The following is a 26,679-nucleotide window of genomic DNA, read 5'->3' as shown; positions in this document are numbered from 1 at the left end:
AGCATGCTCATTCCATTAATGATAGATAGCTCCTTATATTTATTGTTTACTATCCATCAGTAAATAAGGTTATGAAATTAACGTTATCCACATCCTTAACTAAAATTCTGTATTTTTGTATTTTCCGCTCATGAGTTTCAGAGAAAAGACTAATTTTATTTTATTTTTCAAATCCTTTCTCATAAAATAATAATTTCTTTTTGCACTTTTTTTTGAAAAAATAATTGTGAATTGATTATGCTTAACAAAATCAGAAAATACTGCCAATTTCAAAGTTTATGTGTACTTGACAGCTGTTGTATATGTATCACTTTACACAGGCATTAATAAACATATATAAAACGAAAACTTCATTTTCCACACACTGGAAATGAAATAGCATCTGTTTGCACATTGTTTGCAGTTTACAAAAACAAAGAACCTTGGATATGCACAAAATTATATTTATGTGCCACTTTGTTTTCATTTGTGAATCTCTTGTAGGGTTTAAGAGCAATGGACAAAGGAATATATGGCTACACAAAATATATAGCCATGATGGTTTCAGAACACATGCCTGCAATACACATCTAGCTCAAGTTTTTTTTAAGGTTGCAGTCACCCATTTCTGCTGTATAGTCATAAGGAGACCTGGAAGTAGATAATACATAAGTATGTCTCTGGATGCTCCAAGACTTCATCTTCCATGATAGTATGCACTGAAAGGATAAAATTCACGGGATACATAGTTTCTGGGCAATGGGATGCTGTGACCCCTCTTGCTAGTGGACGAACCCACTGCTTGGCTGACCCACCAGAGTCCCATTGCAAACACCATGACACAGGACTCTATGCTTCAACTGGGTGAAAGAACATCGGCAGTGGACCTTGAATGATTGGAGGTGGGTCTCCTGGTCCGACAAGTCCCATTTCCAGTTATTTCGAGTGGACAGGAGGGTGTGTATTTGGGGGAAACTGCACAAAGATATGCACCCGTCATGTCTACAAGGAACTGTTCAGGCAGGTGGACGGTCGGTAATGGTCTGTTCAGCTGGCACATGTTGGGATCTCTAGTGTGTCTAAAAGCATGAAGGTTCCAGGTTACGTGTACACCCTTGCAGACCATCTGCATCCCTTCATGGTCATTGTGCACCCACAGAGCAATGGACTTTTCCCGCAGGACAGTGTGTCTCCCCACAGAGCCATGGTGACTAGAACATGTTTTGAAGAGCATTCCACAGATTTTATCACCATCGAATGGCCTCTCCGTTCACCGGACATGAACCCTATGGGGCATCTTTGGGATGCTGTGGAAAGAACCATTCGAGCTATCCTCCACCCAGGAATGCAATGGAAATATGGACAGCAGTGCAGCAAGCATGGATGGAAATACCTGTAGAATGCTTTCGTGAACTAGTGGACTCAATGCCTCGCCGTGTGACTGCCCTTATCCGGGCAAAAGGTGGACCTACCCATTACTAGGTAGGTATCCCGTGATTTTCTGCCCACTCAGCATATTCATTGTTGCCTTGACTAAATAGTATTTTCCTATTAAATGGTATTTCCTGTAAACCATTTCACGTTAAGCACATAAATATACATTGAAAATTATAGGGGCCAGAAAGGACCCAACATGCATTTTGTGTTAACCAATATTTCAGGTAACCATTTTCATGTTAAGTCAGTTCTGCTATATAGGATAAAGGCCACATATAAATCTATAGGTTGTGTTAAGTACATTAGCTATTTGACTAACAAACAGCATGCAGTTACTGTGGGTTCCATCTTAACTTAGCTTAACTTATCCTAACTGATATTGGACTTCTCTACACTGATATTCATAATATGAAACTTTACAACTGAGAAAGCATTTCTAACTTTTATACCAGTGTTTGTCCCACAAGCTTTGGATGTATGTCATCACTCAAATTAAAGAAATGGACAGGAATGCAAGTTATATGGCAGTCACAACATGGATTTGTTAAGTTATTTGTTAAGCAATATTGTCTGGCCAGTCTGATTGGATACTATTATGATGCAAAAAATTAATTTTGGCATCGTATTCTTAGATTTCGGAGAAGTTTTTGATAGTGTTCCATATAAGACTACTGTACGAATTGGAGCAGTGTGGCATTAGGGACAAGTTACTGCTATGGATTACTGTTATAACAGTTACAAGTTACTGTTATTAGCATTGGCATATTGGGAGAAGACAAAGAGTGGTTATTAATGGACACTGCTTCTCATGGACTAATGTTATTAGTGGAATCCCCGAGAGTTCTGTGTTGGACCCATTATTGGTTTCTATATTTATTAATGATATTGCTGAAGGTATTATTTTGCTTAAGTACTATATATCAGGCTTAATGTCCAAGTTTGCAGATGATACAAATTTTTACATTGGCAGGGTGGTTAATGACAGTAATCTCAGGGTATGCTACTGAAACAAGGTCTAAAAAAATTAGGCAGAAAGGCCTAATTTTTTTTCTTTGTTATACTTCAACTGCCAAAGTGGCAGTTGAAGTATAACATTGACAAATACAAGATACTGCATGTGGGTAGCAGTAATCCCACAATAACTTACCACCTGTGTATGACCACACTGAGGGTCATGAAGAATGAAAAAGGCTTGGGGTTAATTGAGCAGACATTCTGTGAAGAAGTTTTCTGAATGGTGCAGACAGGCTACTAGGGGACGGCTCATGCAGTTTTGTCAGTAATATATATCCATATGTACATACAGATAGGAATTTTGCCATCAGGAATAAGGAGGTGATTATCCTGTTGTATAAGGCAGTGGTTAGGTCACATCTTAAGTACTGCATATAAGTCTGGAAGCCTCATTTTAGGATGGATCTGTTGGAATGGGGCAATAAGATTAGTGGGGAGAACAAAAGGGTATTCTTGCCAAGAAAGGCTTCCACATTATTGGGCAAGATATATCTTGCTCCCACTGAAAAAGTAAACACTGTTTTCCCCTCCCTCACCTCCAACCTGCATGTTGTTTCCCTCCAGTCTTATTAACATTTGCATTTTTCTCATAAATAATGCCAATGGCAGCAATGTGCTGAAGCTTTTATAATTGCAGCTAAAAAAAAAAAAAAAAAAAAACATTATACTACAGAATTTTAATGTATGCATTTTCACAATGATAAAATTTGAAGAACCTACTAACTGTTTTCTATTTTCATATTTAGGTCAATGAACCTTATTATCCTTTCAATGGAACTTTAGCAGAAGAATATATTATTGGATCTGAATACTGCCTAGGAGTAACAGGCTACTGCAATGGACCTCTAAAATCAGGAACTGTTTATCGCATAAAACTCAGGGCTTTCACTATGCCACATCTTTTTGCAGATACTGTATACTCATACAGGATCAGAACTGGCAAGTGAAAACATTATCTCTCTCTCTTTCTTAATGTAATATATTTCATAATATTAGTAAACTTCAATTTAGTTTGAAAAGTATAAAATCCATTCAAAAATTGTTAATCTGCCCTTCCAATAAACTTTATTGTTAATGTTGTTGCATGGTATACCCTGGAATAGTAGTGTACACATAGAGAAGAGGGATGAGGAGAAGAGAAAGGACATACTTAGCAACATGAAGATTAACAAAATCATTGTTTCTTTGGTGCTATATATGTCTTAATACTTTGATAAATGCCTCAAATTAAAAACATTGATAATATAATAGCAAGTTGACTAAAAAACTGCAAGCATGTAAAAAAATCAGTAAATAATATTTTATTTTAAAATTAAACCACATGTGGTATCTATGTTGTATATATCGGCAAATTCCTAAGAAATTTATGTAATTTTTACATTGGTTGAATTGGCATGGATTCTAGTAATTGTCATTAGATCTTCATGTGTAGAATATCTCTCCAAATAATAATTGCACAGCAGATTGACCTATGTAACTAAAAACCATAGGCGGCGGGAAGGAGAGATTTATGAGCTTCTAAGAAAATGTTTCACATGACACTAAAAATGCAAATATCTTACAAATGGTGCATAGAATCATTTTGTTAGTTGCACATTTTTATAAATTTTCTATTGATTCACTATTCATTCAGCAAAGCATATACAGGCAGAGGCGCAGAGCATCACATTTTACAATTTTGCAAAAATGAGGGACGGGGGACTTAAATAGTTGTATGAAGTGTGAGCAGTGTGTGATATCAGCTGGAATACTATTCACTAGTCCATGGCGATTTTTTTCTTCCATAATGAATTTAGAAAGAAGGCATCAATTTGCAAGTGATATTCAGTTGGTAATATGCAAATAAGGCTACTCATAAGTAAAATAAATGATGGCACACAAAGCAGTATATTGCAATTGTTTTTGTATATCAGCTGTCCACAATTTTCATGTATTTGAATGTCATAAAAACCTGGGAAAAAAAGGATATGAATGGTTTCATGTTACTTTTGTGTTTATAATATTTGTCACTGCACAGGCAAAATTAATAGAAATTTATTATTATTTTTTAATTTGAAATACACTAATTTCAAATATATTGGTTTGCTTTTTTGCATTGGAGTAATGGCAAAGTTTTATGCAGTTAATGCCTCCACAAACTGAAATTTGGCAGAAATTAAATGTTTCTGTTTTATGTTAGCATTTTTCTGTAAATTTAAGATGGCAGGTTAAATCTGTCTTCAAGCATTAATTTTGAATTGAGATATGCAGATAATCATGTATTGTGTTGTTCACAATGCCACCACTGATGTTAACCTTCCACTCCCTTGTGAGACATTTGTCTGCTCAGTTTTTGCATTTTTACAATTGGTCATTCAGCTTCACATGACTGACCAGTTCATCTCCACAGTTGTTGCATTGTTTATATCATCATGTGCAGGGTGATTTTTTATTCATCGTACTGTTTCTTTTCTTTGCAGTTTTGTAAGTTTCAAATTTTGAATACAAATAACATCATTGCTCTGTAAAGAAATGTTTGGAGATTTGGTTGGCAACATTGAATACTGTCCAGCTGACCTAAAGAAAATGGAAGTGTATAGTACTTAGCAAAAAGTGTTTATTGTTAAGGAATACTACAGAAGTGGGAATTCATTTGTTTGTGCTCAAAAACGACTGACAACACTTTAGTCTGCATGATGGACCAACAAACGAAATATTTTTGAAATTAGTGGATCAGTTTGAGAGAACAGGCACTGTTTTAGATGAAAGGATAGGTCATGTGGGCTAACCATCATTCAGAATGCCAGAGAGGGTTGGCAATGCTCAGGTAACCTTACTGTGAAGCCCAAGGAAGAGCCTGCATAAACTTTCACAAGTGATGAGGATATCTTACATTATAGTAAGAAAATTTATCAGAGTGATTTGTATGCATTCCCTTACAAAATTTAATTCAGCCAGCCACTAACACCAAATGCAAAGAAAGTGTATTCAGTTTGCCATGGAATTCAGTGCACTTTTAGAGCGAGAACCTGACATTAAAAAGAAAATTTGGTTTCTGACAAAGTGCACCTTCATTTAGACAGATATATGAATAAGCAAAATGAAAGATTTTGGGCTGTGGAGAATCCATGTTATTGTTTCTAACTACTCCCTGAGGTGTATGGAAAAGGACTGGCATGGCTTCCAGTGTCACGTGATTTAACCCCGTGTAATTTTTATATCTGGAATTATGTCTGTTTTTCTGTCCATCTGCAAGTAACAACTCGACCCCCCAGTGAATTCAGTTTCATGAAATTTTATATTTAGGCGTTTTAAAATATTTGTTGAGCCATTCCAAATTTCATTAAAATAGGACAGATAGAAATTCAGCAATTATCATTCTTTTTTCCATACAATTTGCATATAAAAAAGAAATAGATTAAATGTAGTTTTAATGCAGTATCATTAGCTTTAGACACTGTGCATGCTTTGCGTGTATTGTTATGTAAGACTGGTCAATGTGGCATCACTTGTGAAGAGATATACATATGAAGAGGGTTACTGAGATAAATCTCTTATTCATTTTTTATATATATATATATATATATATATAGAAGAAAAGGGAGTTAAAAGTATATAGGAGAAGAGTAATAAATATTATACAGTTGTAATTAAACTGAGCAGCTAAGTTTAAAGGATACAAAACTATGGAGTTTTAAGCATTCTGTAAGTTACAATCTGTAATTAACTGATAAGGAGATAACTATATTTACTTTCCACTTCTATTAATCACAGAAAAAATAAATCATTTCATTTAAGAAAAAAGAATTAAACACACTTGAAATGTGACACATTGTATACAGTAATTAATTTGTTAATTATGAAATTCTATGATTGTTACTTGCATGCTACTTAGAAGAATTTTGCATATCAGCTGCTTCACTAATTGCAAGGTAGTAGATAGACATAAGTATTGTGCTACTATGAATAACCACACGTATTATAGGATGAGCAAGATGAAATAAAGGGAAAGAATTTCTTGTTTTACTCATCGGAAAGGTAGTAGCAGTACTTAAAAAATAATTTATGTAAATAAATAAGAAATTATTTATTTATAAATTATTCTTGGCATCAAAATAAAGATTGTTCAAATTTTTTCTAATGTCGCTGTGTCAGAAGACCACAAGACACGCTGAGTGAAATATGCTTTATAGGTGCCAAATTCTCCCTTACTTATTGCCCCATTACACTTACCTCTACTCTTTTCAAAGTAATAGAGAAACCTATCAACTGCCAACTCTTAAACCATCTTGAAATCTTCCAGCTGATCAGTGTCAATCTGCTGGTGATATCTTGACATGTAATTAATTTGGACAAATTCAGTGGAAAAATATGGTGAAACTCAAGCAGTTGCTCTTGACATCTCCAAGGCCTTTGATTGTGTTCGACATGGTCTTTTAAAAAGCTTCCATCGTATGGTTTTCCGTCTGTTTTTAGCAGTGTATAATTAGTTTTCTCTCCAGGTGCTCAATCTGGGTAATGGTAGATTGCTCTCTGTCCACTAAATTCTCAACTGAAGCTTTGCTTCCTCGTGAGTTAGTTATTTGTACTACCCTTTTCCTCTTATATGGTAATGACCTCCTCCTCTATCTGGAAATCCTGTTCATAGGATGATGAAGGCACGCTGCATACCACCTTCCAGTTTGAGAAACTTTGGAATTGTACACCACCTTCCAGTTTTGAGAAATCAAGATTTCTGACTGGAAGGTGGTATACAGGTGGTGTACAAATTCCTTCAACTACTTGAATATCCACTGCCAATTCCTTAAAAATGCCAATCCTTAAATCCTTCTAAAACTTATACTCTATTTCTCGTAAAAAAAAGTCTACTGCCTCCATGCCCATCATTCTTCAATGAACAGACAGATCACTAGACAAGATCACATATCTCTGTTTAGGATTACCTTGACTTCTAATCTCTCTTGGCATAAACACATTGCAAATACTGCTTTCTCTGTGTTTAAAAAAAAACTTTCAGTGTTTACTTTTCCTCTAAACAGTTAATGACTCTTTATGTTTGCTGAAATCTGGGATAAAACCTGACTCCACCTCCTGGACTCTATCCAAAATAGGGCAATCAGATTAATTACTGATTCATCTCTTACAGACTTTACAAACTCTCCTCAGTCGCTGTCACATAATTTTTCAGTTTCTACTGTACACCTTGTCTATAGATATTTCCACAGGCATTATTCTTCCAAATTGGTGTCTGTAATTCTACTGCTTGCTTAACTACCCTGAACATGTCTCAACTAGTCAGCATCAATTCCATGTTCAATTCCAAATTTGCATATCTTTCTTTTCCTCATTTATCCCTTTTCCTTGTGTGTTTGGAATAGCCTTACTTCACATATATTTCTTGTAAATTACAATCTATAGAAATTCAATTCTAATCAATAAGTACCTTATGTTTTATCTGCCTTTCACTTATACACAGTATTAAAGTACAATAGATCTTATATCTTTTATGTAAGAAAAAATTATACAAAAATTCTTGATTGAGAAACAGTATGTTTATATTGGAAATATTACTAGCAGTATAGCAACCAGCTCCACATCAGAATTCTAGATTCTGCTGTGATCTAATCATATTAACTTATTTTATGTACTAATTTAATATTGAATGTTGAAAATAACTTTTGTCAACCATCATAATTTTATCCATCTGAGGATTGATGAAATTTGAATTAATCAGTCTTAGTATAATTGTCAATAAGTGGTGGTGGAATTACAATTAACAGTATAGATAAAGTATATACTTGTTGTATTACTGAAGTGAAACAAGGTAATGAATAATTTTATTATTAATGTATATTAATGTCTTTTTTATTTTTTCTTCAGATGATTATCAAGTTGATGATGGCACAACATTCACTATTGGCCTCGTTGTTCTTTTATTGCTGCTGATGTTAGGAATTACTAGTCTCATAATTTTGACTCTGTACCGGTTTGGCATACTCACTAGAACATGTTTTAGTAGAAAAAGTAAAGTTGCAGATGATTCTATGTCTATTTCTGAAAGCGAAATAATAAGGAGGTTGGTTTTTTTTTTTTTTTAAATAAAAATGATGCTTTTCTAACTGATACCATTTTAATTGTTATAGATAAACAAAAAATTACTCTTAATGTATTGAATGAGAGACCTGGGAATTAATTGAGATTTTAAGAATAACAAAATGAATGACGTTATTCTTCAAATCTTAATTATTAGTATATTTTTTCAAAGTAAAGAGTAATTGGTTTAAGTTATTTACAGAGGTATTCAGATAACTTGATCTTGCAGAACATGTACCATTTCAAACCTCCCTTTTGGGTCCATTTTTCAAATCTAAGAGGTAAATATAAAAAATTACTATGAAGCTGAAGAATAAGTGTCTTAAAATTAAATGTAATTATTTATAATTGTTAGCACAATATACTTTTAATCTTTGTTAATTCTATTAACTTTCTGTATAGTGTATCAAATATCCTGTGTGGTATCTAATAGGATGGTAGCACTCTGGACACCAAGAAAAAAAGTCTGTAGAAACTGTAGTACTATTTCTCCAAAACTTTTATTTAAAAAAAAAAATCTAAAATTGATATAACATATATATATACACATACAGGGTGTCTCAAAAATATTGGTACAAACGTTTAGGGGAGGTAGGTAACATCTAAAGGAATGTGAATCGCATAGGAACCCATAACTGGAAACGTCACGGGAAAGTAGTAGCAGAGGCACAAGAAGCAGAAATAACACAACACAGTAATTAGTGGCAAACATTTATTTGACATAATATTAACAATGGAGTACGAGATGGATGCATTTCATGATGTTACAACAGATGCTCGAAGGTTCCACCACGAGACGCGATGCATGCATGACACCGACGCAGCATGGATTGGCGGACACAGTCGAACACACCTGGAGTTTCTTTGACAGTAGCAGCGTAGATGAGTCTTGCCAAGAGATCCATTTCCATCTCCACAGGCGATTCATACATGATAGATTTGAGGGCCCCCCCTACAGAAAGAAATCAAGGCTCGATAAATCAGGTGAGCGTGGGGGCCAGGCAATGGGTACACCACGGCCAATCCATTGACGCCCAAAACGCCTGTTCAAATGGTCACAAACACACCTTCCATAATGGGCAGGCACCCCGTCATGTCGAAACCAAATGTTGCATCTCACATTTGCTGGAACATCATCAAGTAACCCTGGTAGAACTTGTTCAAGAAAGATCCGATATTTAGCGGAGTTTATGCAGGATGGTAACAGATATTGGCCAACTAAGCAGTCACCAACCATACCTGCCCACACATTTATTGCAAAGCGATGTTGTCGCTTGGGGGTGCACACCGTGTAGGCCCTCTGCTAATCCATACACTAGATGCATGTCTGCCAGCTCACAGTTTGTATATCAATGCATGCCCTTCGTGCAGCGACTACTGCTTGAATGAGTAAACCAGAAATTTTCCCTCTCGCGAACTGATGAACAGCGTCGTGTACCGAATTACGGTGACGTTTCCGGTTATGGGTTCCTATGCGATTCACATTCCTTTAGATGTTACCTACCTCCCCTAAACGTTTGTACCAATATTTTTGAGACATCCTGTGTGTGTGTGTGTGTGTGTGTGTGTGTGTGTGTGTGTGTGTGTGTGTGTGTGTGTGTGTGTGTGTGTGTGTGTGTGTATATATATATAGATGAATATATTGTTATCAGTGTGTTAGGTGGAGGTGCTGAACTGTCAGGTGTAATTACCGTGGAAAAATTGAGAACACATGAAAGGTAAAAACAGAATACCTGAAAAAATAAATAAAATTAAGGTTTAACATAAAAATAAATGGTAGTACCTAAAGCCATGGGTCCTAGGACTTTAACTAATTCGTCAGCGGGGTCGGCAGTGAAAATCGTAGGAGCCACTGCAGTAAGCCAGGTCTCTGTTTCTGTTATGATGTACATGTTGAAAAGAATGCATACGTATACATTTTAGCTGACCCGACAGAGACCAAAAGGAAGGGTTAAAATTAAAGAATATATAAAATAATAAAAATAAATAAAAAAAATAGAAGTTTCTCTTTTTTTGCCTTCTTTTGGAAGGCAACAAAAGAGAAACTGTTTGTAAAACTCACGAACCCATTCTGATGGGTTCGTGAGTTTTACAAACCATCTCCATCACAAAAACAACAAGAAAAAATTATCAGATAATTCAGAAAATGTAAAAAGAAAAGTAAACAAAGAAAGAATAGGTAGTACAGGAAAAAAAGATGGCAGAACAGATGGACACAGAGGTAAGAAACCTGTTCTCAAAATTTTCACTGAAGAAGAAATGGATAGAGGTAGACCATATTTTTCAAAGAATTCAAAACCAAGGTAGACAAAGTGAAAACAGTCCCCAAGGAAGCAGTCCGAGGATCATCCAACCCCGAATGACAGATATGATTATCCAGTGGAATTGTCAAGGTTTTCATTCAAACATTAATGTTATAGACCTCATCACCCAGTACCATCCACTAAGTATCTGCCTACAAGAAACCTATTTAAAACCACAGGACAATAGCATTATCAAAAATTATACCACATATAGAAAGAATCACATAACGAATGGAACAACGCAAGGAGGAGTCGCAATATTAGTTAACAGACATGTACCTTCCCAAACAATATCATTGAACAACATTAGAGCTTCTAGATTCCATTCAGAAGAGGACAGTTAGGTTAATTAATTACTCATCTCTAACAGAGTCTCTCCACTCTCTGTCTCATAGACTTACTGTTTCTGCTGCTTGCCTTTTCTACAGATACTTCCATGGGCACTATTCTTCTGAATTGGCTTCTATAATTCCCACTCTCTCTCTTTCAAAACAGTCCGAACAAGTGCCACAGCCATCCAACATCCATTTACTGTCCAACTTCAAACTCGCAGAACAAACTTTTCATCTTCCTCGTTTATTCATTGGTTTTGGCACATTATAGCCTTAGTTGGTAATGCGCCAATAAAACCCAACAACCAACCAACCGTTTATTCATTCAACTGCTGTTTTCTGGAACAACCTTCCTTCATACGTATTTCCTGAAAATTAGTCTGCAGAAGTTCAAGTCTAATGTCAACAGATATCGTCTTTCATCTTCTCAACCTCCAACCCATGCACTGTACTAAGTACTATAGGTACTATAACAAAAAAGTATTTTTGTTTTATAAATGTGAAAATGCCTGTGATTGTGGATACGAGCAAGGTAAGACTTCTTATTAGAGAATTGAGCTAACAGTGAAGAGGATTCTTTTTCATGTAGAGGAGGTGGATGTGAGTCTTCGTAACCCTGCAACGATTTTAGAAATTTTGTGCTCTTTGTCTACTCCATGCATATAGTTGAAACTCCCAGTACATTCCAAAAATTCTTTCAATTGATTTCTATTTGGAAATTCCAGAAATCTCCATTAGTTACTGTGCAAACAGGAGCTGGTATTAAAAAGACTCAGCAGATATGAAATGCTGATAAGTCTTTTTAATTTATTCTTGATGTAAACAAGTGGGAGTTGTTTTCACTAAGATTCACTTCTGAATCAAGGTACCTCATTTGCTGGATTTTTCCAGCTTGTGAGGTAGGATGTGATGAAGGACATGGTAGCCATAACTGATTTGCACATCTAAAGCAGTTACATGCTCCAATTTGTTTACATTGGAAATAGAAAAGAATTAGACTATAACTATTTCTTTGCATGAAAAGGGAAAAAAAAAGCATGTGCTCTTGATGTTTGAAAATAAATTTATTATATATTCCTTTTTTATTGTGTAAAACACAGAATTTCAAGGAAATTCATCTATGGCAGTTGCATCATAAATTGCAAAAACTGATGTTAAATAGAATATGCTGCACTGTTCACTGGATTAAAAAATAATAATAAAAGTTTTCATTGCATTCTACGCACTAGAATCGTTTTTCAGAAATGATATTGCTATAGCACCTTTCTTGGGTGTATATTTGACCTCGTAACATAATTTCAAGAAAAAGTCTGTATTGGGATGATATTATAAACTTCCAAATAGTGGTGTTAAATTGAGACCACATTCATTTTGTGTGCAAAAGGTAAAAGTGCACGTTACTTACAACTGATTGTTTTAAAAATTAAATTGATACAAAATCTTTCTTTGATATGTATTTGACTTAATAAAATTTCAAGGAAATTTTTCTTTTGAAGGAAATTAATCACAGTAAATACTACTGTGATTAATATAAAATAGTCTAGTTCTGCAAATTAGAAATTTTAGAAACCAAGAAAAAAAAAAAAAAAAAGAAATTTCATAAATGTTGATATGCTATTAGTTTTGATAATAGAGAGCTATTAAGTGCTCGATAATTCCTATATTCTATTATATTATGAAAACAACAGGGATATAAGAAGCTTCTTTTCCAGCCAACTCTCCTAGTCCAACGCGCTAATAATTCTTTGGGAAGGGGATATCAATGTTACAAAAAACGTGGGACATCTTCTCCCACCTTAGTCGGTCTCAACATTGAGCGCTCAAGACTTCTGTCTTCAAACACCGTACCTCTGGCAGCAAGGAAACCATTACATGGATTGACATAAAATTAAATTTTGAGCTCTGAAGGCTTAATAAATAAATATGGACCGATTATTCTCTTCAGCCTTGACATTAGAATTAAAATTTTGGGGTCTAAAAAGCTTAATGGATATGGGGGGGGGGGGATTATTCTCTGTGTTCCTTAAGTCGGACTAGAACTTTTGGGGCATCATGTTTACAGGAATAGAGCAACTCACAATTAATCAGAAACTTTTGTCTTATTGTTGTAGTGTTTGTTCTTCACGCATGCATATAAGTGACCAATCGTCAGACAATAGGAGTGGTCTACGGATATTGATTGAATTTTCATGTAGTTTCATCTCTAAGGTTTCTGCAATAAGTAATTTGTGGTAGTTGTATTGAATATTTATAATTTTTGTTTCATTAAAGCCGAATGAATGTTCATTTATTGCGAGTAACGAAAATTCTGATGCATTTGAACGACCCGCCCGCACCGAAGCTTCGTGTTGCTCGAAGCTGTGCCACTCCCATGGTAGATCCTACATAAACAGTGTCACAATTTTTGCATGGGATACTGTATACTAGGTCATGCTGTGATTGGAATGTGGTGTTTGAAGGTCGATTTCTGAAGAATGTGTATAATTTGTTCATGGGTTTTTCTATGATTTTCATGTCAGTTCCCTTGCATATTTGGTTAAGTGTACTGTACCAGTTGAGCAGCAGTGCGGCACACGCTTCGTGATTAGACCGGGGTTCGAGCCCGTGACCACCAAATACGGAGGATGCGAAAAGGTCAGGGAATGACCACTGCATATCCCCGGAGCAATATGGCCTTAGTTGCTAATGCTCCTAAAAACCAAATAACAACAACATTGTACCAGTACTCGACATATGGAATGGTAATGAAATGTATTTTGGTCTTGTTGGATTTTTGTGCAATGTTTGTTTTGTGGTTGTTGTTATTTATTTTTTCACGGGCTAAGGTTTTAATTTTGTTTATATAGGTTAGCGGGTAGCCCCTATTTGAGAATCTTCTGATTAATTCATTTATTTCTGTCGTTAGAGAAATCTGGGTGGAAGAATATTTAAAGGCGTTAAGAAATTGATTCAGCATGACCAATTTTTTGTATGGTTGGGGATGATAACCGTGGAAATGCAAAAACATCCCTTATTAGTGGGTTTTCTATATATATATATATATATATATATATATATATATACTGAAATTTAGTTTTTGGTCTAATCTGTGTATGGTAAAATTAAGGAAATTTATGGAGTGGGTTTCTACTTCAATTTCTAATTCAAATTTTAATCTCTGATGGATGTTATTAAAAATCTGTAGAATATTGTTTATGGTCAAATGATCTGTGATAGTAGGATGTCTTCCATAATATGTGATCTGTGGTATAAATGGATCAAGATGGATCTTTTCTAATTTGTCTAAGTATAGCTCACAATGAGTCCACTGATGTTTATGCCCATTGGGAGGCCGAAAATCTGTCTATATATTTTTTCTTGAAAGAGAATGTAATTTGCATTTACTAATAGTTTCATTAGTTCGAAGATTCTGTCTTTGGGAAGTCTGGTGTTATTAATTTTTATGTTATCATCGTTTAAGTGGGCTCAGACTATGTCTAAGGCATAAGGTACATTTATGTTAGTGTATAGTGAAGTCCAGTGAATAGAATTTCATATCCTCCTTGATATGGAGATCTTTAAAGTTCATGAATAAAGCATATAGTTTTTTATGTTATATGTTAGGAATTCTCGAAGTGGTTTTAGAATTGGCTAGATGAACGTGGCTAAGGAAGCAAAGGCTGAATTCTTATATGACACGATTGGACGTATTGGGTATCCTGTTTTGTGTAATTTTACTTGGCCGAATAAGGTTGGGATATTGTAAGCATGGGCTTTAATTTGTTTAAGTTGGGCCATAGTGATGTGGTCATCTTTCCTATAAATGGTGAGCATTTTGTTATATTTGTTAACTAGGCTGTTGAACTCTGATGGTGCAACCTCTTCATATGTCGTCGTGTCTGAAATGATGATGTATAATTTATTTTTATAATCTCCTTTATTGAGAATAACTACTGTATTGCCTTTGTCGGCTTTTTGAATAATCATATTGCGGTTTTGTCTAAGTGTGTGTAAAGCTTTAGCTTCTTCTCTATGTTGTTTTAATCTTGAGGGGATAGTTTGGTTTATGATTCGATTAGTCTGTTGGATTAATAATTTTTTTGAGGCAAGTCTCTAAGAGCGAACTCAAGATCAATAATCATTTGTTTCTTGGGAGGGAATCTCGGCGACAAATTATAGTTTAAACCTTTATTTAATAGAGCTATTTGTTGAGAAGTTAGCGTAACAGGTGATAAGTTCTTTACATTATCTGATGGATTAAGGTCGTTATGGGAACTCGTGTGTAAATAGACATTGTCTGTCTGTTTGTTTGTTTGTTCACCCGGGAGTCATTAGTTTTAAAAAATGGGGTCCCTTAGGCTCTCATCATCCAAATGTAACAGTTTCTTAGGGAAATGCCCTTGGGGTTAATTTTCAAAACAATTCTTGTAGCTATTAATAATAATAATGAAATAAAGAGAACGAAAGAGAGAAACTTTTGTATTTTGCTTCTTTTTGTAAAATGGGAAAACAAGATTAAAGGAGTGACATAATACAGAATTAAAACTAATGTATTTTCAGGGACTAAGTGTGATAATGTATATTTCCTTATTTCAAAACTATGTTGTAAACAAATAAGATCACTTTGAGTTAATTGGTGGCAGCCAGTCAGTTAGCATCATAATAGTTTAGTCTAGCATCATAATAGTTTTATATAAAATGATGCTGATCATCACTTACCAGGAAATTGTAATTTTTTTTTGTCAAAATTTCATGTCTACTAAATATCTTTTCTAATCATTCATGGACTTTTTATTTTGAAGTTAAACTAGGCCAAACAAAAGCAATAATAACTTAGTGTTCTACCTTTGAACCCTTTTTTTTTTTTTTTTAGTCATAGGACAGAGGAGCATTATAAAGGATAGTTTTTTTTTTTTTTTTTCTTACAAATATAGTAGACTCGATTTTCTGGGTTAGATGGTAAAAAAAATATTTCCAGATAATCGATTTCCTGGTTAATCCAAAAATACAGTAAGTCCCCGACATGTGAGAGATACGTTCCAGGACTTCTTACGTAAGTCGAGTTTCACGTAACTCGGGAATGACTAATAAAATATTGCTGCTATATCCCCGATCTGCCAAAACCACATAATATCCTCAGAAGAATGAAGAAAAATAGTTATATATTTTTAATTAGTTCAATTAAAAACTTATCTGGCGACAGTGGTGAAGTAGCCAGAGTGGCACATAAGAAAAGAAAACATAAAAGAAAAATAAAAACTCATGTTATTGAACTGTCAAAACTGATATGTATTTCATAGCCTTGGTTATTATTATAGTTGATCTTCATTGGTGCCGACCACTTCTCGCATTGTCTTTCTCCTTTGTGTTCACCGTTGCCACTGACAAATCTGAATTCTGCACTCTACATGTTATTAATGTTTGGCCATTTTCATACATCCTTATTATTTTAATTTTCTGATCCAACTTTATCGCTTTCCTTTTCTTGATAGATTTACTAGTACCGCTGTCACTTATTCTCTTAGTCGGCACCATGATAACGGTCAAAATGAAAATGTTCCCTAAAGAACTTCACAGGGTTAAGACGAAAACTCAATATTATCACTCCACGCGAGCTCACATTTTACTAAAGCACATTTCTAGAGGTTACTGCCATAAAACAATAAAAACAATTTGCACTTTCTGGTTTATTGGGCTTTTCTGTTAGTGCAATTAATTATAAACAGGTAGTAAACTCGATCTTATTGCATTTGCGATAATACCGATAGCTGGAATTCTGTGGGTTTTTACGTTATTATAGTGAAATGTGTGTCCCCCCCCCTCACTGAAATCTTCAGTCATATAAAAAAGATATAAATAATGTAACATAAGTCTGAAGCTACATTAAGTCAGGAATTTACTGTATCCAAAAATGTTCATCAACCTACATAAAAAGTATGCCGATAGATAAAAAATGAAAAAACTTACCATGCCCTCCTCGTGTGTCCAATACGATGTTTCCCTTTATTTTTTACAATGTCATATATTGTTTGGTCACCAACATTATAATGGTTCCTTAGAGATTTAACAGATGCACCGTTTTCAAACTTTTGAATAATTTCAAGTTTTTGTTTAATTGAAAGCGCAACTCTTGCGTTTTCCCATCATTTTCGTTATTTCTAAACAAAAAAAAAAAAAAAAAAAATCCGACATCCCTAACATACATAACGAAACAAAATTTGTCCTTTTGTGGTGCGATGGAACACAACAATTGACGCAATGCACTAAAACAAACTAAACGTTTGGTCTCTTTTTTTTTTTTTTTTTTTTTTTTTTTGAGTGGCGGGTGTCAAGACAGTGGGGATTGCAAAATAATAGCTACACTAATCTCCCAATGATGACTTATAACGCCGCTTCTTGTCGTTTATTTACTTATGACTTGCAAAACATCTGTTTATACCTATTTTATTTATTACTTGGATTTTATGGTTTCTGGTTGATTTTTTTTTTTTTTTTTTTTTTTTTATTTGGAATTGTGAAGTGTCCCGCTAAATCGAGAGTCAGCTGTACCTCTTTTCTGTACTGATAGAAAAATAGGACTTCAGTAAATTGGGGAATGAAATTTAAAGCTTTATTAGAAATTTAAACTACTCATTTTCTACTGAACAGATTTCTGGATCTCTTTTATTGTATTTGTGCTTTATTTTCAGGAAGAGTCTTTAACAATCTGTTAGAACTTTATTGCCACTGTGTGAGAGATAATGACATGTGAGTCCTTTGTAAGGACAATTTCAAGCAATTTTGAATTAAGGCAAGATAATTTTATGAATAAAGAGGTGATTAATTGGTAAGAGGCAAAGAATACTCATAAATGATCATGCTCTTCATGGATAATACAATTTGACATGAAGTTCTCTGAGCAGTGCAGACAGGCTGCCAGAAGGGCTCATGGGGTTCTGTCAGTGAACATTTTGAGCAGTGACATTAGTTCATAAATGTGCACATGTACTGTTGTCTTGTAAACTTTTTTCACAAGCTCATACCTTGGGCAAAGCCTCAGATTTCAAGACAAGCTAATTAGGAATACCAACCTAATTAGCTGAAATTACAGGTATACCAAGCAAACCCAGCTATAAAAAGTTTACTATTGACTAACCATATGAAACCATTCACCACATTAATATTATTAAAATCAAACTGTTACAGGAAAACCTATAACAAAATAATCCAACAATATCTAAATAAATCAAATATTTAAAAGCGCTATCCAAAAGTAAACCACTTAACTGAGGAGCCCTGACTAACCGCGTCCGCTCACCTCGAATACCAACACTGAAATCCTCATAACTGAGGGGGCAAATACACCAAATACAGTTCATTACATTTACACTGTAATGAACTGTATTTGGTGAATATGCATTAAATAGTGAAAATAGACATCAAAAATATATACTTGAACTAAAATCATTCATTAATTACATATTATTCTTAATAACTTAATTTTCTTTGTTGAAGAGAATTAAAGTGGTCAGTGATCAAAATAATGAACTGTATTGAGAAATGCTAATCTGACAAATACTGTGTAATTTTCTTAATAAATGTATAATATCGAGAGAGAGAAAGAAAGAAAGAAAGAAAGAAAGGAGTGTCTTTTAGACCAGAAATACTGATAATAGATTTTATTGTTTTATTTCTTTGCTTTTCCATCATTTATTGAACTGTTTTCTAATGCAGTTTTGTTTTGTTTTCCTTCTAGCCGACCAATCAAACTGAATGACTTTATCAATCATTATAATTACATGTCTGCTGATTCAGATTTTAGATTTTCTGAGGAATTTGAACTTCTCAAACATGTTGGCCATGAAAGAACTTGTATTGCTGCAGAACTTCTCGTTAATAGAGCAAAAAATCGATTTACAAATATCTTGCCCTATGATCATTCACGAGTAAAATTGATGCCAGCTGCTGATGAAGAGGGCTCAGACTATATTAATGCTAATTATGTTCCTGTAAGTATGCTGAGAAAAGAAAATAATATTGTGCATTAGAGAAAAGAGATGAGTACTAAAGTTAAGTTAAACTAAACAGTGAGATGGGAAGGTATTTTTTGTTTTTAGTTAGGTAAGAGTATACAATACTTATAATCTTATGATGCTCTGTTTTTTAAATTGTAATGTAAATGCTGTTTTTCTGTATAAGACATTGCAACAGTAGTGATAAATTGAACTATAATCTAAAATTTTCTAAAATTTTGCTACTAACTAAAAAATGTTTTTAACAAAACTGGTCTTGTGATTTTTGTCCAATCATTATTTTTGAATAGCCTAAATTGATATAAATAGAGTATACACTGCACACACAGGCCTTACCTAATTTATGCTCATTTAATGGAAATAGACTCATACTAAAATTGAAAATGAAATAAATATTATGAATAAACAAACATGTTATTTTGCTCTTTCCCAAGTTACTTTGGAGTTTGCACCTTTTCCCAGGTTACCAGGGAGTTTGCACCTTGTGTATTCCTGCACAAAGAGAAATATTGGAAGTCATAGATAAGTGGTCAAGCGTGAGGGTACAAAAGTACATATGCTTTGAGTGACCATGATTTGAACCTGCTTGGCTACTAAAAATGTTCTTGTATCTCTATCATGTGAACTCCTCTGACCTTTTGCAATTGTCCTGGAGTATAAACAGAAAATTTATATCTCTGGCCTCCTTAGCCCTGAAGGGTTTGTACAATGGTGTGTTCATTTTGCTTGAGGAAATTATTTGTTAGATCAGCATTCCACATAGCATATTAAATTTGCAGAAGACACTTGAAGATATGCCACACTATGTCACAAATTGGTTTGCACAAGTGGAAATAAAAATACAAAAAGAATGATTTGACTGCATTCAGAACCAAAATGAAGGAATGATGGGCACATCCAGAACCTTGAGTCAGCACACTAGTTGTTTAAGCACTAGGCTTGAATATTGTCATTGAAGTAATTAGTGTAACTTAGTAGTTCATATTTTAGATCATATCCACTCTAACTGAACTTTTGTTTTAATAACGAAAAATGGAAAAACAAGTTAATTATTAGTTAATAAAAGTAGTTTGATGGGCAGATTGGATCTTTAAAAAACATGGGGTCTGTGGGGGAAAAATAATAAAACCGCTTGGTCATGAAAGGGTTGGAAGCAATTGCTGTATACCATCGTTTATTTATTTTTTTTTTATTCCCATATTGCTGAATTACAACTAAAAAGAAGACAATAAAATAAGAAAGATTTTTAAAGTTGATGAATTACAAATATTCTTAAAAGCAAAAGAAGAGATTTATAATGAATTTAAAAAAAAAAAAGTATTAAAATTATTCTGGAACTATAAAAAAAAAAGAAAAAAGAAAAGTAGAAAAAAAAAGAGAGAGAGAGAGAGAGAGAGAGAGCCGAAACTTTAAATCATAAATTTCCTAAATTATGAACCTGAAATTTTATTTTTTCTACTTTACAACATTTGGCAGGTGTTATTTGTCATAATTCCTTTTTGATTGCAGGAACAAATTTTTCATGCAGCCATTTCTCAAAAACTGTTGCAGTCATCCACACATTTTTGCTAGCACATGTGCTGAGTGTCGTGGCTGATATGATGGGAAGCATCTTGTTTTTGAAAACTTACCAATAGAGTTGTTTTAATTTTTGACCACTAGTTTTATTCACACAAAATAGCATCGACTCCTTCCTTGATCTTTTTGATTCCCTCACTCTTATGATTGTTACTTTTCTTAGCTAATGTTCTGTCAAGTAACATCTTGTAACATAGGTCAATCTGATCATATTTATAAACTAGTGATGGAGAATAATTTTCCTTTTCAGTAATGTCTTGTAACTTTTTTTTTAGGGAAGAAACTAGCCGCCAAAATTATCAGCAGATCTTACTTCACCAGTTAAGATAACTTCAATGATACTATGCTGTTTTTTCAAGTTTCATAGCCAGCCATTTGAGGCTTTGAATATTGCGTTGATGTTTTTACGAAATTTTTTGGCTTTCGCCTTTATTAGAGCCTGAAATAGGCAAACCTGCATAATGAGCTTGGGTAGACAACTTTTACAGCATTTTCTAATGGTTAAATTATTAGCACAACGAAGCTGCTTTTATCTAAGTCCATTTTGCTCTTCAAAATCAATGAGAGAATTTCTCATTTCTTTTTCCTTGACTTTTCACCTGTCAACAGTCAATTCATTTGTGCCAAGATCCTTGCCAACTTGTGTTTGGCATCTCACATCTGGTGAGTATGGGCTTGGCACACCCAGGGTCCTGAGCTGGATATCATCATTCTTCTCCTTCTTGGTGATTTCCTTCTACTTTTGACTCTGTCTCTTAGGGTAACTTGGGATTTTTTTTTTTTTTTTTCCTGGTGCAGCATAAGCCTTGGGCTTCCTTGCACCATATGGCTATTAATAATAATAATAATTCCATATTTTATGTGGCCCAACACAGCAGTCATTTCCCAAGTGTGAACTGCTTTTGCTTCCCCATTTTGATAATGGGGATAAAGCACAATTTCAAAAGAGATAAAAATGATATGTTTCCAAATAGAGACCTAGCACAAAAATAGTGTCTTGCATTTGTCATGAAATACAGCATGATTTCGAAAAGATGTTATAGGGCCAGTCTGGTTATGTGGAACAAATTAAAACTAACTTAATCTATCACCTTACCCAGTGTAAATGTAAATACACTGCATGTTATTTGTCTGCAAAGAAAACTTCATTTTGTAGTACATTCAACATGTGGTTGTTGAACATAAATGTATGGCAAAATTTTCAGCACTCATGTCATAAATTTTGAAAATAGGGTTCATTGAGCAACCTATTGTACTGGGCATCACATTCTTAAAAGAGCATTGGAATTTACATGTATTTATATAATCATCAATCTGAAATTTATATAATTATCTGTCTACAACTTGAAAGGTCACATCTTAAAATATGTGACCTTTTTAAGTTGCTTGCTCTAGCTTGAAAGTATTTCATTTGAATACTGGATTTTGAAGAATCATGTCTAAGTATTCATGAAATCTGTTTTTCATTCCTTAGACTTAAGTATCTTAAACTGTATTTAACTGTTAACTGCACAGTTTTTGTATAAATTCATAGGAAAAGGACATATAAGTTTTGACATCAAGGTCAGTACAGTGTAATATACTGATATAGCATTTTCAATAGTTCAGTTATTTATTTTATTTATTATTTTTTTTTTTTTCACTTTTTTTTTTTTATTTTTTTTTTTTCCAGGGTTATAATTCACCAAGGGAATTTATTGTTACCCAGGGACCTTTACATAGCACAACAGATGACTTCTGGAGAATGATATGGGAACAAAATTGTAGGGCCATAGTTATGTTAACTCGCTGTATTGAAAAAGGTCGAGAAAAGTGTGATCATTATTGGTCATATGATACACAACCCGCTTATTACGGAGATATTCAAGTGACCGTCTTGAATGAATCTAAGTATGTGGAATGGGCAATTTCTGAGTTTAAAGTTTCTAAGGTAAGTGAATAGCTATAAATGCAATCAGTATAATTATATATCTATTGATGTAGGGTAACTTGCTTCTCAAGCTAGAACAGAATCGTATTGGCAAGTACTAAATTTCAAAGCACCAATTAGTATTTAACTTCCAGTTTTCATGACTTACAAGTGTTGTAAGCAGTTTTCTCAAACTGATATAACTAGACATCCTCGTGAGATTCCCAGGCATAGAGTTTTAGTTTTATACTGGTAGAAACCCTCATGCTCTTTCAGATAATGAGATACAGAAAGTTCCTGAAAAATTTTAAATGGCATTAGAGCTGAATTACATATTCTGAAAGTTTGTCTTATCAGACCAAGTAAATTTTTACTCCAAATATCTTTATCTCATACAATTGCTGAATTACAGCTTCAAAGATTTTGATTAAATTACTTTCTAAAATATAAAAAGTTGAAAATATAAATTCCATACTGAATTAAACTTTTCCTTACCATAATGTAAAGTGCTCAAAATATGAATGCCATTAACTTCTGAGCCTTGATACTTTCATAAAAAAACATTCTTATGTATAGCAGCAGAATGTGTTGATTTCACCTTGTTATAAATAAATGGTTGTGCTTGTACCTCAGCCTAGGAAGAACAGCTCTCAAGAAAATTACTTATAAAACACCAGTTAAACTCCAGTCAAAAAACATTATAAATGCTATATTAAGCATTTTTTGAGTAAAGATACCACGTTGTTTTAATTTTCCCACCTTAGATTTTCTGTAAGAAGTATAGGCATGAGATCTTCCACAAGCAGCTTGTACTTGTCGGCTTTAACAGTTCCTAGAAAACCAGTTGAAATATTTCGAAAGGCTTTCCACGCTGATTTCTCACTGTCACTAAGGACACATCTGAACTGTTCGTCTTTGAAAAGTTGCCTTATTTGTGAACCAATGAAAATGCCTGCCTGAATTTCTCTTGCAAGTATGTGAATGCAGGACCGTTCACTTCCAAAGCTTTCAAAATTCGAAATTTTTCATGGGCCACAGTTTGATGTGGAGTGGTGGAATCAAAACTTTATTTGGATCTACCAGAGGTTCAAATGCTGCATTCTTCATTCCAGGAGTGTATGATTTTTGTTGAGACCAACTCCTCTTCTCGTAGTGCATAGTCCTTGACACGACTATCCCAAGTATGTAGAATGGGCATATGGGAACAAAATTGTAGGGCCATAGTTATGTTAACTCGCTGTATTGAAAATAATTAGTGTAACCCTTTTGTAGTCCTAATAAAATGATGATTACCTTTAAATCACCCTTTAGAGAATATTCTCCATGTTTGTGTATGTTTCTTTTTTGTGGATGGCATATGCAAGAGGTATTGAAGGCAGCATATTTCCATTTTGTAATAACACAGCCTTAAGACTAACCTTAGAAGCATCTATAAATAGTCACCATTTTTTGGGAACATTGCTGCCATTAGACCATCAATATCCTTACAAATAGTGAGTTCACCTTCTGTTTGATAGAATTTATCGTGGTTTTTATTTTGAGTATGAAATGTTGTCACTTTCACGGAGTGATCTAGAAGATTCCACTGTTGTAGCCTCGAGGCCAAAAGCTCTGCCTTATTCTTCGGCAGTTCAAGATCCCTAATGATATCATTAAGCCCACTTTATCTCATCTTTTGTGGTCCAGAAGTATAAAGGTGTGGACAAAATGGTGGATCCCTTGATGTAGATGGCTGTTGTACTTCTTCACATATATCAACTTGATGTTCATCAGTATCTTCATCATAGTGCTTAGAAGTACAGTCAGTCCTCGTATAACACGTGTTTACACTACACGAATTCGATCATACACGATTTATAAATAGGGGAACGATATCTTATATAACACGAACCGAATTCGCTTATGCACGATTCGCCTTTGTGTTTACAAGAAATGGCAGTCGAATGCAGAATCACCCCAACCGAACGCAACACGATTCAGAAGAGAAGATTCTGAAAATGTATTTATGTTTCTTATATCAGTGAAGGGGAAACACATTTCACCATAATAACGTAAAAACCAACACAATTCCAGCTATCGGTATAATCGCAAATGCAATTAGATCGAGTTTACTACCAGTTTATAACAGATTTCACTAGCAGAAACGCAACTGGAAATTGTTTTTATTGTTTTATGGTAGTAACCCCTAGAAATGTGCTTTAGTAAAATGTGAGGTGTTAATAGTGTATCTCTGCCTTTACGGTGTTGCTTATTCAGTTGCTACGGCTTTGTTTATGTGTATCAAGCGTGCCTCCTCGTTTTGTAATTGTGCTTTATTCCCTAAATGAGTAAAATACTTAAAAGGTGTGAAAAGGAAGCGTCCTGGTGAGGACACTGCAGATTCAGAGAGAAAAAGAAAAGAAATCAATAAACAGAGGCGGACTGGGTCAAAAATTCTTACCCGGGAAAATTTGTAGTGGCCTCATACTTGCCAAAAGTTTATGGCCAAAATCACACCGACCTCTGGCCCACCGGGGTTTCTCCGGTAGGGCTTATGGCCAGTCCACCTCTGTCGAAAGAGAAAAAATATGAAATTGTGAAACGCTTTGAGCGAAATGAAAGACGTGATACAGACCTAAATGAGGCAATGCCGAGAATTACAAAGAATTCAGAGAAAATAAAAACAGCTTTCATAGCAGGAACAACTCAAAGTGTAATTAAAATCCATTAGATTAAGACACAAGAATTGGAAGAGATGGAATGACTGTTATCTGTTTGGATAGAAAATCAAACAAAAAACAACTTTGCTTACGATAGAAGCAAAAGCATTAGCAATATTTTATTATGTAATAGTCGTAATAAAATACGTAAGTATTTTATTACGATTATTTATTGTGTTTGGTAATGTTTTGGTTATAAATGTGCGTTCAATCTTGGGTGGTCGGCACCTAACCCTATTTTTCCCATAGGGCCTGTTGTTTATATTGCACGATTTTGCATTGCACGAGGGTTTCTAGGAACACAACTATCATGCTATACGAGGACTGACTGTATGGTCAAGTGGTTCAGGAATAGGTAGTACTTTACCGTGGTTTTTTTTTTTTTTTTTTTAAGAGCATTAGCAACTAAGGCCATATTGCTCCAGGGATATGCGGTGGTCATTCCTGACCTTTCCGCATCCTCCGTATTTGGTGGTCACGGGCTTGAACCCCGGTCTAATCAAGAAGCGTGTGCTCCGCACTGCTGCTCCTGCTCACCTGGCTACGGAGGCGCCCTACTTTACCGTGAGGCACAGGACAAATTGTAGATGGTATATTTGGGTACGTCACTGTCCACTTTTTATTCATTGTTATCCCTTTTCTAATAGGATGCGCCATTCTGAAGTAACAGTCTGTGATGTGATTTGTTGGCTTCCTCCATATCATGGGCACTGCAAAAGGTATAAAACATCCCTTTCGATTCACCAACACATTGAGCTTTGATGAACAGGTAGTGCAGCATGTGTGTGGAGCCCAGTTCTTGTCCTGGTTACCTACTTAACATCCAAAGTACAAGTGGTAGGCCTTTTTTATGGCTCGAGTTAAGAGACACTTTCTTGAAGCTAACGTGACTTCTCCACATATGTAACAGAAGTCATCCGGACTATTCACACAATTACGTGGCATAATAATCTTACATCACACAAATACTGCACAAAAAGTAGGATTCTCACAAGAGAACAACTGTTAACTGAACACTTATCACGTGACAGTTTGCCAATCACGTGATAAGAGCGTGGTGGTGCTGAAAATGGAGTGTTTCCATGCATTTTGCCAAGAGCTATAGTTGATAACATAGAGTAACTCACTAATATGAGACCCAAACTGTAATTCGAAAACAAGAGCCAATCAACAAATTTTAATGTTTTCGTGTTCAGCAGCATAAAATTAGTCAAGATTGGGTATTTTCAGAACATTTTACATGTTGACCAGTGTAATTTATAATCATCTCATTTTTTCCCCCTTTTAATCTTATAAGTTTGCCTTCTCAGCTAAGAGCATAACTGCTCCTTCCTCATCCTTTCTACGTGCATTGTACTTGCCATA

The 26,679-nt window shown here is 34.5% G+C and overlaps 1 protein-coding gene across 1 annotated transcript in view; it reads left to right on the top strand.

Moving 5' to 3' along the window:
• Window positions 1–26,679, top strand: part of LOC150089197 (tyrosine-protein phosphatase 10D-like) — a 315,903-nt gene that overhangs the window by 249,501 nt on the left and 39,723 nt on the right. Inside the window, exons 19-22 of the mRNA XM_090389780.1 lie at window positions 3,177–3,369; window positions 8,290–8,485; window positions 18,852–19,104; window positions 22,379–22,636. Of these exons, the coding sequence (XP_090245906.1) occupies window positions 3,177–3,369; window positions 8,290–8,485; window positions 18,852–19,104; window positions 22,379–22,636 (900 nt within the window). The remainder of the gene's footprint in view (window positions 1–3,176; window positions 3,370–8,289; window positions 8,486–18,851; window positions 19,105–22,378; window positions 22,637–26,679) is intronic.

The sequence above is a fragment of the Mastigoproctus giganteus genome, chromosome 2, assembly GCF_048544385.1.
Source record: "Mastigoproctus giganteus isolate SK-2022 chromosome 2, ASM4854438v1, whole genome shotgun sequence".
Classification (NCBI taxonomy): domain Eukaryota; kingdom Metazoa; phylum Arthropoda; class Arachnida; order Uropygi; family Thelyphonidae; genus Mastigoproctus; species Mastigoproctus giganteus.
Note: the sequence above shows the minus strand (reverse complement) of the source record. Positions and strands in the feature narration are given on the sequence as shown.